A 13,039-nucleotide genomic window follows, 5' to 3' on the forward strand; every position below is an offset into this window, starting at 1 on the left:
ACTATAGCCAATTACAGCATTACTGTGGATGGAATCTCTCTCTTTTTTTTGACCAAAAAAAAAAAAAAATCAACAATACTTTAATTAGATATTCACTTATTCCAAGAACAGTACCACCTGCTAAATATAAATGGACAGACCAGACTCTTGATGTGGGGACATGGAATACTGTATTTACTCTTCCTTACAAATATGTGCTGCCCAACAAAATCAGAGCGTTACATTCCTGATAAGACTGACAAATGCACCTTCTGTAACACTATATGTAACCACTGTATGATGGAAAGATTAGAACACTTATTCTTTCGATGTGTAGCCTACATCTGGACTGATTTTCAGTTGGAACTTCGAAGCCATTTTGGCAAGAACATTTCACTCAAAAAAGCCAATTTGTTAATGATATTCAAAAATCCAGATTTCTTTAAGAATGAACAATATATAATCAATTTGCTCATTATTTTAGCCAAATGTAATATTCATAAATCAAAATACTTGAAATTGCACTTGTATCCTGCTTTCAAGAATTCAGATCCAAATATAAATAAAAAAATATCAAAATTAAGAATATGTAATAAAAACTAATCAAAAGTATTAATTTATGCATATCTTGCAACTTTATAACCAATTAGGTGTGTGTGTGTGTGTGTGTGTGTGTGTGTGTGTGTGTGTGTGTGTGTGTGTGTGTTCATACTCATGTCTCATTTATTTATTTATTTTTCTGGTATGATGACTGTGCACCACTGGATGCATTGTGTTGAAACTGTTAATACAAAGTAAAAAAACAACAACAAAAAGTCTTCAGTAGTGATCAGTAAAGTATTCTGAATCTGAAACCAGCAAACACAAACACAGGAGTCTGATTTTCACTGTTCCTACTGTGTCCTGTCAAAATGACTTCATTGAAGGCCTATAGAAAGCCACTGACTTAGTGTGACTGGCCCACTGACCCAGTGAAGGTCCATTAAGCTTATTTAATTAGATGATTAATTAAAGACCAGTGCTAGGCTACAGTTAGTTTATCAAGCTAATTAGGGCACAGACAGGCGGAGCACACAGATACAAGACTCCGTTTTGATTGGCTGAGTCACGTGATTAAACTAACTCCATAAACCCGGCTAAAGATTAATATCTTGTTGTTATTTTGTTGTCACTCAGTCGTAAAATCGGTCATATTTGCGCTCTCTGCTGCTTTTAATCCCTTCTGAAGTGGCTCACAGCTCTGAGTGCAGAATGTAGGCCACCCTCCTCTGGCTGTTACTTTGCGTATATTACGTCTGACGTCAGAGCGTCAGCTGGCTGAATGTTTACATCCAGCAGTGGTGTGTTTCTGACTGGATCCCTCCAACAACAAAAGGCTGAACACAAGGAAACCCGCTAACACAGAGCATATCAGTCGGCGTTTTCTCCAGGTACAGCATTATGTTTCCCGGGGTTGAGTACGGAGGCCCGGTGAGAGGCAGCGCTTTGTCCCTGCAGCAGCAGCAGCAGCAGCAGTTAGCTGTTGTCATGTCTCCGTCTTTCTTCTCTTCCAGCGAAGCCGAGAATGCGGTTATTTGTGTTTGTGTTGACCTTGCTGCTGCATGACAGTCTGTTACAGATGCAATATGTAGTTTGTGTTGTTTATAGCAGACGGTTGTTGGACTAAAAGGGCTTGAATTCGAATTTGAATTTCGGATTAGGATCACCTGAGTGGCGCAAATAGCTACCGCAACAACGTGCAGGCTGTGGATGTATGCGGTGAAATGAAACCTGCTGGAGTTACAGGTCGGGCCGTGACTTTTGACTCTCCTTACAAACGATGTGAACGAAAGAATGGACGTGAAAGCTAATTTACTGAATCAGCAAATGAATTGTTAAGCCCAAATGGCAGTGTTTTTGCAGGAAGTGTGTACCCTACTAGCCTACTAAACCAGTTAGTTTGTTACAAAATGGGATACAGCGCCCTCTTGTGGTTAATATCCTAAAGAAGCAGTTTGTGATGATAACTCACAGGGGCAACAGCTCACTCTGGATTCCCTTCCCTGATAATAGGTATTCATTTTGATGCAACTACTGTTGTTTGTCCCTTTTATTGATTCAGTGACTGACAACATCCTCTTAAAGGTTCATCAAAGGCAGGACGTCCAGTAATATGTAAATGCACACGGTCCTTTGTTCTTTTATAGCCTCATGACTATGGCCAGCATTTGGCAGCCAGTGCACCCTGTGATCTCTTGTCCTTTGGCATTGCCCTCCGGTGTTGTTTTTAACACCAGCCCTAACCAATGCTGCAGCAGCCGCACCATTCACACCTACAGCTGTATTCTGCTGCCAAAAGCTTCATCAAGGCCTCTAAATTTGGTTGGGTCAGGCTCAACTGAGAGCTTATCAGTGCATGCATTTTGAATCAATAACCACTACTTTGTGCTGTCAAATCGGACATGATATGTTGTTGTGCCCAGTTAAAGTTCTCACAGAAGGACAGACTTACAGGTAGTTCTGAATATGATGGTTAAAGGAGCTGTGTAGAAATTTCAGGGCTGCAGCAAGCCATTGTTTTCATTAGTGTGCTGCAAAGATGTGAACTCGAGTGTTATGACTTGGACTCAAATTGGTTTTGAGTCACAAATTTGATGAAAGACTTGACTTAACAAAGTCTAAAAGACTTGCAACAAAATAAGTGATGTAGTTTTACATGTCAACTCAACAGTTTGCCTTCAAATATTCAGTAACTACTAAAATCTTATTTCTCTAGTTTACAACAAAATAAAATCTACCACAAATGACATTTAAACAGCTCCCAAATATATATATATATATATATATATATATATATATATATGTATATATATATATATATGTATATATATAATGATTTCCTTCTATTTTAGCAAAATCTTAAATGATTGAGTTGACAAAAAAGTCATGTTTTGTGTTACAGTAAACATTTGGGCAAAACTGTGTAGATAGATCACATACTGCTTGTCATATTGTCACTGGGGACAGTAAACCACCTGTTTCTCTTTGCCTCTAGTCACCATGGGTGGAGCTGTAAGTGCCGGTGAGGACAATGATGACTTAATTGACAACCTGAAGGAGGCTTACTACATCCGCTCAGACCTAGTTGAGCGGGCTTTTCGAGCCATCGACCGGGCTGACTATTACCTGGATGAGCACCGGGACAATGCTTACAAGGTGAGCCAAGTTTAAGTCTGTGAAATCACCCAAAGAAATCCACAGCATAGGTGATGATAGAGTTTGGAATAATACAATGGCTGATGAGAAGCCACCACCCAAAGAGCCAAAATATTTTTTTTTAAAGTCACTAGATATTTGTCATGTTTTTAAGGGCACATTTGATGGGCTGACAGTTTGTAGCTATAAGAAAAGCTGGTTAAGTTATACTGTTGTTGATGTTTTTAGGACTTGGCGTGGCGGCATGGAAACATCCACCTGTCTGCTCCATGTATCTACTCTGAGGTGATGGAGGCTTTGGATCTCCACCCCGGCCTTTCCTTCCTCAACCTCGGCAGTGGGACTGGCTACCTCAGCACCATGGTCGGCCTCATACTGGGTATGTGGTTAACTGCAGCAATTCAGCATATAGTGTGTTAATTACTGTTCTGTGGCAGTGTCAAGGTGACAGGCACACACGTGTGAACTGAAAGATATAGGTTCAAATTCCTCATGTTTTGTCAAGTTGTCTGGATAACATTATACTTTTGTTTAAGAGAAAAAGTAAAAAAAAAAGAAGATTGAACTCAAATTCAGTGAAAGAGGTGCATGTTTTTATTAGATACTTTTTTTTTGGGCTGAGCTTCCACAGAGCAGCCGTTGTCACAGTCCAGTTGATTTGTCAGTAGTTACATGACTATTGTAGTGATGGGCAAAGCATTTCTTCAGTGTGTACTAAATCACTAAAGTCTGATCATTACAGGGCTAACAATAACAGTCAGGGCAAGTAAAATGCCACATGGGGCTAGTAAATCTCGTAATTTACTGTCAAATCGGGCAGTTGGTAAAAAAGAATTATACACATTTGTTCAACGATACATCAGTCTGGATCAATTTATTGACTCAGTGATCAATGATCTAATATCATCAAATCAAAATGAAAACAGTGATACATGTTGTCATCTTTAAGATACACCTTTAATTTGACGTTTCCATGACACGTCTGCATCACCATTTACATCCAAGCGCACCTCCTTCTGCAGCATCCATACAATGCTAGCAGCCTAGTGCCAGGCAGATAACAGCAAGCAGCCAAGAAAAAGACAATTTACTGATATTATCTCATGTCGTTTGTAGGCAACTGAATTGAACTGTATCAAAGTTGTACTGTGTCACTTTGTTGCATTATTGTCAGAAGAATTGACATAACATTGTATCGTGCTAACACCAACAACCAAATAATTAATGGAAAACCATCATTGGACAAAAAGAGTGTTAACTACAAAGGACACATTTAGGCAGGTGTAGTGATGTTCTGACTGGCCTGTGTTAATGCAGGACAAGTCACAGTATGTCACATTTCTTTATGCCTCTGCACCAGTGAGAGTCGTGGCCGGAGGCATCATGTTTTCAAGTTGTCTATCCGTTCATTAGTCCCATCCTTTTGAACGCGATATCTCAAGAACGCCTTAAGGGAATTTCTTCAAATTTGGCACAAATGTCCACTTGTACTCAACGATGAACTGATTAGAACTGATTGATTTTTGGTGGTCAAGGGACAAAGGTCAAGGTCGCTGTGACCTTGTCTGTCTCATTCTTGTGAACGCAATACCTCAAGAATGCCTTGAGGGGTTTTCTTTTGGCGCAAATGTCCACTTGGCCTCAATGATGAGCTGATTAGATTTTAATAATAATGAAATAATAATACATTTTATATAAAAAGGCGCCTTTCAAAACACCCAAGGTGACCTGACAGAGCATAAAATAACACAGAACAAGAGACATGAATATGTTTTTCAAGGTCATAGGTTGAAGGTCAAGGTCAATCAGATCTCATTCGTCTAATTTTTGTGAATGTGATTTCACAACAATACCTTGACCGAATTTCTTCCAATTTGGCACAAACATTCACACAGACTCAACGATGAACTTGTTACATTTTGGTGGTCATAGGTCCAAGGTCAAGGTCAGTATGACCTCATCTGTCTCATTAATGTGAAGATAATATCACTTGAATATTACGAAGGAATTTCTTCAAATTTGGTACAAACATTCACTTGGACTGAAGACTAAACTGATTAAAATGTTGTGTTTAAAGGTCAAAGGTCAAGGTCAGTGTGACCTCACAAAATATATATTTAGCCATAACTCAAGCATTCATATGCTAATTATGACAAAACTTCACACAAATGTGTGATATGATAAAATGATGAAGTGATGACATTTTATATCGAAAAGGTCAAAGGTCAACTTCACTGTGACATCATAATGTTCTGCATACAGTAAAACACTTTTCTGGCCGTTGCTCAACATCATATTTCAGGAACAAAAGGGGAGATATTTGGTCAGATACTGAATTGGTGACACTAATCTTGGGTGTCCACCTTGAAACTGTGCTGATTGTATCGATCTTCTGTGCTGTCAGGGGAAAAATGTGTGTGATGCATCCATTTATTTTTATAGACATGGATGTAAACTGTAAGAGACACTTGACAAGTGCATGGAGGCATACAACCATAATTCTAGTGCAAGAATAAGAGCATAATCACACACAGCACACTCTGAGTTTGTTGTTAAGCCTAACATCCTAACGTCCTTATGGCATTACAAACACATCTTTGTGTCCGTGCAAATGTGGGTCCTGTCAAACTGTGAGCTTTGGTTTGCTAACTGTTCTAGGACCATTTGGAGTGAATCATGGAATAGAGTTACATGCAGATGTGATTGACTATGCCTACCAGAAGCTCGACTCCTTCATCAAAACCAGCGACAGCTTTGACAAGTAGGTGTTCAACTGTGTCAGTGACATATGATTGTTTTTCTTTACTCTTGTGTGTATTGTTTTCCATTGCTCCTGCGTCTCTCTTCAGATTTGAATTCTGTGAGCCATCCTTTGTTGTGGGTAACTGCCTGGAGATTCCTCCAGAGAGCCGTCAGTATGACAGGGTGTACTGCGGGGCCGGGGTGCAGAAGGAGCATGAGGATTACATGAAGAACCTGCTCAAGATGGGGGGCATACTGGTGATGCCTCTGGAGGAAAAGGTTGGTGTTTTGCCAGAGAAACTCAGGATAGTTCAAATCTGCATGTTAGACAGCACTTTATTTTAAGTCCCCCTTTTTGGCATTTATGAGCAGTAAACATTGAATTAACCGTGTATAAGAAACAGTCATGTGTTTATTTGCAGATATAAAAGTAATTCATTTCGATTTACCAGCATGGTAAACAAGAGACAAAAATGTGATCATTTGATTCCATAGTAGGCTATTTCCCATCTTTGCTGTGCAAGAGTTTAGTGTGAAAGGAATTAAAGACCTGTCCCATATAGAGCGTGTCCCAAATATACACCAGTAAACGTTTTTTATTAAATGTTACGACTGGATGCTGCTTATTCATGCTAAAAAGTGGGCATATTCTTTTATATTACTGTTGTCTCCTTGACCTTATTTATTTGTGTGTTGGTATTTTTATTGTTTGTCTGTAAATGTTAGTATATTGTTGGCTTTGATTAGTATTTGTTATAGATTATAATGATATTGCACCTTGTAACTCTGTAAATGGCAACTTCTTTGTTAAAAAAAAAAAAAAAGGATTGTGCATTACGAATGATTTTTACCCTAAAAAAGTGTCATTTTCCTGATGATGATCTCAAAATAGATTTTCTAATGTAGAATATCTTCTTTAGAAACTTTTCTGGTCACTGAATGAAATCAGCTGAGAAAACAAAACTACACACTCAAAAGTTACAATGGAAAATGTAATGGGATTATCCTGTTGTATTTCCTGCAGTTGACCAAGATCACCCGTACAGGGCCCAACAGCTGGGAGACCAAAAAGATAATTTCTGTGTCCTTCGCTCCTCTGGTGCTGCCAAAACACAGCACAAATGGCAAACCCAAGACTGCCCCACTACGTAAGTCTCATTTTGTCCTTTATTTAAATTTGAAGCTCCCATATTGTAAAATATCAGATTCCTATGTCTTTTTTTAGATATAAAGCAGGTACAGGTGCTACATGAATACTGTCAAAGTATCATAACGCTCAGTCCACAGAGAAATGCACACAGGCCGTACGCAGAAACTGTGCCTTTAAACGAACTGTCAGGACTTAAGTGAATTTGTGATGTCACAGCTATACTATAGGGCGAATCACTGTGACGGTGTGCAAACAACAACAATCACTGCCAATTGTCTTCTATTGTGGAGATCTGTAAAATTAGCAAACTTGTGAATTTCTGTTGTCATTTTCAGCTGTTACTGTACCATTAAAGGATATATAGTAAAACACGGTAGTCCAACCTATGTGACCTTTCTGCTATGCTTATTTTATATACTGTGTTGCTTTGCTATCATCTTTGATAAACATTTTTTTGTGGTTTTCAATGTTGCAGCCAAGTATGAGGTACGGACGTTACAGGAGCTGGCTCGTATCTGCATCCGCCACACCCTCAGAGTGACCACAGATGGAGGAGACAGCCAATCACGCGGTCGAGGGTCCTCGTTCAGCGTAGGCAGGGGTCTTGCAGTGGCCGGGCTCCATAAGTACGGCCCTCGCTTCAAACGCAGACGCGTCCACCGACGTCACTGCAACGCCCTCGTCCTGGCCACGCGCCAGGTGGTGGCCAGCAGTGGTATCGGCCCTGCCCCTCTGGACAGCAACAACAACCAGGGAGGAAGAGCGGAGGACGAGGAGGAGGCAGGAGAGAGGGAGGTGAGACGTCAGATGAGAGGGAGCAGGAGGGCAGGGAGGGGAGCAGGAGGGGTGGTGGAAGAGGAGGAGACAGTTGAGGAAGAAGATGAGGAGGAGGAGCAAGAGGAGGAGGAGGAGAAGGAGACTGGGGAGCTGCTCCGACCCCAGCCGGCCGTGAACGTCCTCAGAGAGAGGATACTGGGCCTGCCGTTGCCCGAGCCTCTGAAGATGTACCTGCTGTACTACAGAGAAAAATGAGCCAGCTGAGGCCACAGCCAGGTCCTGAGTCAGAGCCCAGAGCTGAGAGCATCAACCAAGCAGAGGCTCAAGTCTCTGTTCCAACTCCCCCACCACCTGTACAAGGCAGGACGACAAGCCACCTACCTTACTGACCCCCAGCTCCACCGTGGATCTCTTTCTCTCTTCCCTGCTCTCGTCTTCTCCATTACCCATTTGCTTTCCCACTCCCTCTTTTTCCCCATTGTTCTTTACCTGATTTATTTCCATAATACACGTGATAGTACATAATACATATCTAACGTATATCTAACATGCCAATCAAGCCTTGCCTGACAAGAGTTTAGCAGTGGCCTGAGTATCCACAGCTTGTAAAAGGCAACTCAGTGGTGCTGAGAAAGAAAACCATCATTGTTTAGTCTACAGTGGCAGACTAGACATTGCAAGAGTTCAGACACTGTAGCAACAAGCAGAGACAGCAGCTTACCCATAGACCAGAAGGCATAGGACTGTCCCAGCTCTTTTCTGTTCACTAATTACAGCCGTGCCCCAAGTTAGAGATTAAACACTGATTGTATAAGTTGTGTGGAAGCGAGTGTGTCCGCATGAGGTGGTGTGTATTATCATCTAATGGGGATGGTGTAGTTTTAGAAAGGTGGACACAGAATGAGCCCAAAGCTCAACTCATTGAGGGAACATTCAATGATGTGAGAGTTCTGTTTTCTCTTTCACTAAATCATATTTAGTGATATTGTAGCTACAGTTGGTGACCAAGATGACTTGGCAGCTGTGACTATTTCCACTGATTTTCCAAATAAAAGGGGAGCTTTGTATTGAGCACTCAGTCCATTAAATAATTTCACTAAAATTATCTGCCTTTCCAAGGCCAAGGGTTCATCATCATTTCAAGCATTTTTAGGAGACTACTTGATTTAATAGAAGGTTGAGTTTTCCCCTTTTCTATGCATATAAAATTGAAATGCAACACTTTTGTTTTTGCTCCCATTTTCCACTTTTGGTCATTAATCTGTTAAAATCTGTGTTATACCCCTTTTTGACAGTCATGTGCTGGCTTAGCTTGGCTTGGCTTGGTTTGGTTTGGTCTGACCTCAGCCCAGCGTGGCAGGGATTTACATCTCTATTACAACAAGGCTACCCACTTGGAGATGTGCGGGCACCCTTTTGGCCCTATTTCAGAAAAGGTCCATCGCTGGCAAGGCTCAGCATGTTAAAACTGACAAAGGAAATGCAAATCGGCACCTCAAGGTTTTACTCGACGGCCAGAAGAGACAATAAAAAGGGCTTGTTAGTGAGCACTTCTCCTTTTCCAAGATAAGCCATCCACCTGAATGGTAAATAGACAATTGCAATTGTATCGTACCTTTCTAGTCTTCCGACTGCCCACAGTTGCCCATTTACAGGTGCCACCTGCTACACACCTGATTTAACACACACACACACACACACACACACACACACACACACACACACACTGATGGAAAAGCAATCGGGAGCAATTGGGGTTCAGTATCTTGCTCAAGGATACTTGTTTTGAGGACATGTGGACTGGAGGAGCCGGGGATCAAACCACTGATCTTCTGATTGATGGACGACCCGCTCTACCTCCCAAGCCACAGCCGCTCCCTGTCAAGCATGTCAAGATGCAGATTAAACAGTATCATTACTACCCAGGTGTGTCTTGGGATGGTCACAATAAAAGACCACTCTAAAATGTGCAGTTTGATTGTACAACACAATGATACAGGTGTCCCAAGTTTTGAGGGAGTGTGCCATTGGCATGCTGACTGCAGGAATGTCCACCAGAGCTGTTGCCTGTGAACTGAATGTCCATTTCACTACCATAAACTGTCTCCAATGTTGTTTGCCTGAGTTTGGCGGGACATCCAACTGGCCTCACAAGGGCACAAGTTGGTTACGAAGATGAACTGCTGTCGAAGCAAGATCCTGGTGAGGATGACAAGCACGATGATGAACTTCCCTGAGACAGTTTCTGGAGGTTTGTCTCAAAATTCCGCAAAAATCATGCAGACGCTGGATGTGGAGGTCCTGAGCTGATGTGGTTACATGTGGAGTGTGGTTTTGAGGCCGGTTGGATGTACTGCCAAATTCAGGGAAACAGCAATTGAGATGTCTTATAGTAGTGACATGAACATTCAGTTCACAGGCAACAGCTCTGGCAGACATTCCTGCAGTCATCATGCCAATGGCACGCTCCCTCAAATCTAGCAACACCTGTGACATTGTGTTGTGTGATCAAACTGCACATTTTAGAGTGGCCTTCTATTGTGACCATCCCAAGACACACCTGTGTAGTAATGATGCTGATTAATCAGCATCTTCATATGCCACACCTGTCAGGTGGATGGATTGTCTTGGAAAAGGAGAAGTGCTAACATAAATTTCAACAAATTTGCCACCAAATTTTCGAGAAATATATCCATTGAGTGCATAAAGATTCTTAAACTTAAACTTTTAAACCTGTGAAAATGGTTGATGGGAGCAAACACAAAAGTGCTGTATTTCAATTTTTGTTCAGTATATTTCATTGTATGAGTTAAAGTCTATCTTTGTCTCCTGACTTGGTCATACGGAGATGAAACTGACCTAAATCCTTACATGTTTATCCAAAGGGCAGCCTCAGTGTTTTTCTCTACATCCCATTGTATTCTCTTAACCAAGAGAGAATGACCATTAAAGATCACATACTTACTAATATTCCAATTTACATCAGTAAACCAGCATGATGAAACACATAACTAATGTTTTTGATGATTGACAGTGTGCAGGTTTTCTCTCACCGTGCTGTCATCTTTTTTTCTCTTCTTTTTTTGGGTCTTGTAATATTTTGGTTTTTGAATTTTATGAGACTTGAAGTGGTGTGTGTATATATGAAATTGTATGTTTTGTGAATCAGAAAACATGAAGATACTTTGATTTCATTTTTCTGTTGTAGTTACTAGTTAGATGGAGCATTATTCCTTTGTACTTTTTGCTTTTGTACCAAACTTTCTGCTCCCCTCTGTGCCAAACTTCCGTTGCATGGACTAAATTCTCGAGAGGAAACAGCAGATCAGCAGCAAGTCGCTCACATGAAGAAAAAGAAAATGTTGCTGTTTTTTTTTTTTTCTTTTTCTACTTAAAAAACTGCTCCACTACCACTGAAGTGACACTGGTCGTTCATGTATTGGTTATCATGTAAAGCTTTAGATTTCTCCCATTGGAAAGTTTATATCTGAAGAATGTTTGTGATGAATAGCAAAGTGATCTTTGCACAAGCAATGCAGACGCACCCTGTATCAGTAAATACAGTTAATTAGATAAATTATGGATATGATCACAATAATAGGGGATTCGAATATATGCAGTTTATATTGGTAATCTATCCAACACTGAATGGGAGGATTGTGTCTAAAAAGCAGGTCTTTATCAGGTCAGGTGACTCACATCCCATCTGATTCCTGCTGGGTGTAATGTCACGTTTCATTGTCAGGCCATTCTACCATTTCTACTGCTGCTGGATCTGCCTTTGAGTACTGTATGTACATCATTCCTTTATTCGACATGAGTTCCATTCATGTTTGGTTGTTGTGCATTTGTGATTCTCTGCTGAATGTATATGATCATGACTTTTTTTTTTCTTTGCACTTAATATTATGTTTTGGTGAGAATGAATTGCTTGTTTTTAAAATTGAGCTGTATTATTGACTGCTGTTAATAAAGTCCATTATACAAAAGATTCCAGTGGCAAATGAAGTAGTTTGATTAGCAGGCAGTGTTGTTCCCAGTATATAGTGCCTGAAGAATGAGTCCTTAAATCCAAAAATGAGTTAGCATTTTTGCACCCCCGGTTCCTTTGTTTGAAGTCAGTGGGTGTTCTGAAATGGTTTTTTGGTTAGATGCCTGAAATAAGGTCTGTGGTTAACACAAGCTTAAGAGACTTTAATGTTTGGTTTCATTACATAAAATACATTAGCAAATACCCCACTTGTGAAATTTGAAGCATCTATGTATCTTTAAAAAGGCGCAAAGCGTCATTTTGGAGGCTAACTGCCTCAGCTTTTGCAACACTGTATGATTCATCCAAAGCTTTATGATGTCGATACCTCTCCTTGAGCCACAGGATTTCACTCTGCAGGGCATTGTTGTACTGGCTCACTGCTTCTGTCTCCTGTTTCAGTGCAGTGCGCATACTGTCCAGAGTGATTTCATTTTGAAGTTCTTTCCTCAGGTGTCTAATTACCTTCATGAGTTCCTCATGCTCTTGTCATGCAGCGTCATATTTTTCTCTCATGTCACCAAACTGCTTTTTCTTGAGGTCCTGCAGTTGAACATGTATTTCCTCATTTGAGCCTTTTTTTCCCTTTGTAGACTGTGTCAAGCTTTTTGTGATTTCGGACTTTCTCTTTGCACAGAGACACATCTTTTGAATTGCAGATTTTTCCTCTGCCTTTACTGCCTAATATCTGTCTGTCCAGCTTTCCCAGCTGTTAACCTTTCTCCTGATCTTGTGAGTTTGGAGGTGCAGAGTCTTCAGCTGTTGTTGTTGATGGCGTGTAGGCTCACACTCAGGTCATCATAGTCTCTCCTCCAGTGTCAAGATCAGAATCAGAATCACAATACTGATCCCTGGTGGGAAATTGTGATATCAGTCTGTTCCCGATGAAGGTCCATGTTATCGCTCTCCAAGGACATTGTTTTAGTGACAACTCAGGTCACTGAAAACAAGAATATTTAGAAAGTTACAGAACCTGACAACAGCAAAACTCCAAGGTCACACAATAACACAAACTAAGTAACCGATTGATGCAGTGGTAGACCAGTAGCTCCCCTGTTCAGTGAGGTAACATTTGCTTACTGCTTTTGTCAGGCTTAGAAGAGGGAATAGATAAGTTCATTTTCAGTTCAGTTGCCCGTTGAAAAACAGTGCTTGGGAAGTACCAA

The 13,039-nt window shown here is 40.7% G+C and overlaps 1 protein-coding gene across 1 annotated transcript; it reads left to right on the forward strand.

The window, feature by feature from the left end:
• Nucleotides 1-1,277: 1,277 nt before the first annotated feature.
• On the forward strand, nt 1,278-11,834 carry LOC126402562 (protein-L-isoaspartate O-methyltransferase domain-containing protein 2). The gene is made up of 7 exons (XM_050064683.1): nt 1,278-1,409; nt 3,014-3,174; nt 3,403-3,553; nt 5,833-5,935; nt 6,024-6,195; nt 6,941-7,064; nt 7,542-11,834. The coding sequence occupies exons 2-7, from the start codon at nt 3,019-3,021 to the stop codon at nt 8,096-8,098; spliced, it is 1,263 nt and encodes a 420-aa protein (XP_049920640.1). The 5' UTR covers nt 1,278-1,409; nt 3,014-3,018; the 3' UTR covers nt 8,099-11,834.
• Nucleotides 11,835-13,039: the final 1,205 nt, after the last annotated feature.

This window comes from Epinephelus moara, chromosome 16 (genome assembly GCF_006386435.1).
Source record: "Epinephelus moara isolate mb chromosome 16, YSFRI_EMoa_1.0, whole genome shotgun sequence".
Classification (NCBI taxonomy): Eukaryota; Metazoa; Chordata; class Actinopteri; order Perciformes; family Serranidae; genus Epinephelus; species Epinephelus moara.

Coding starts and splice junctions, on each gene's coding strand:
- LOC126402562 (XM_050064683.1), top strand. CDS start 3,019: ATGGGTGGAGCTGTAAGTGCCGGTGAGGACAATGATGACTTAATTGAC. Junction 3,175..3,402: donor ACCGGGACAATGCTTACAAG/GTGAGCCAAGTT, acceptor TGATGTTTTTAG/GACTTGGCGTGGCGGCATGG. Junction 5,936..6,023: donor ACCAGCGACAGCTTTGACAA/GTAGGTGTTCAA, acceptor GTCTCTCTTCAG/ATTTGAATTCTGTGAGCCAT.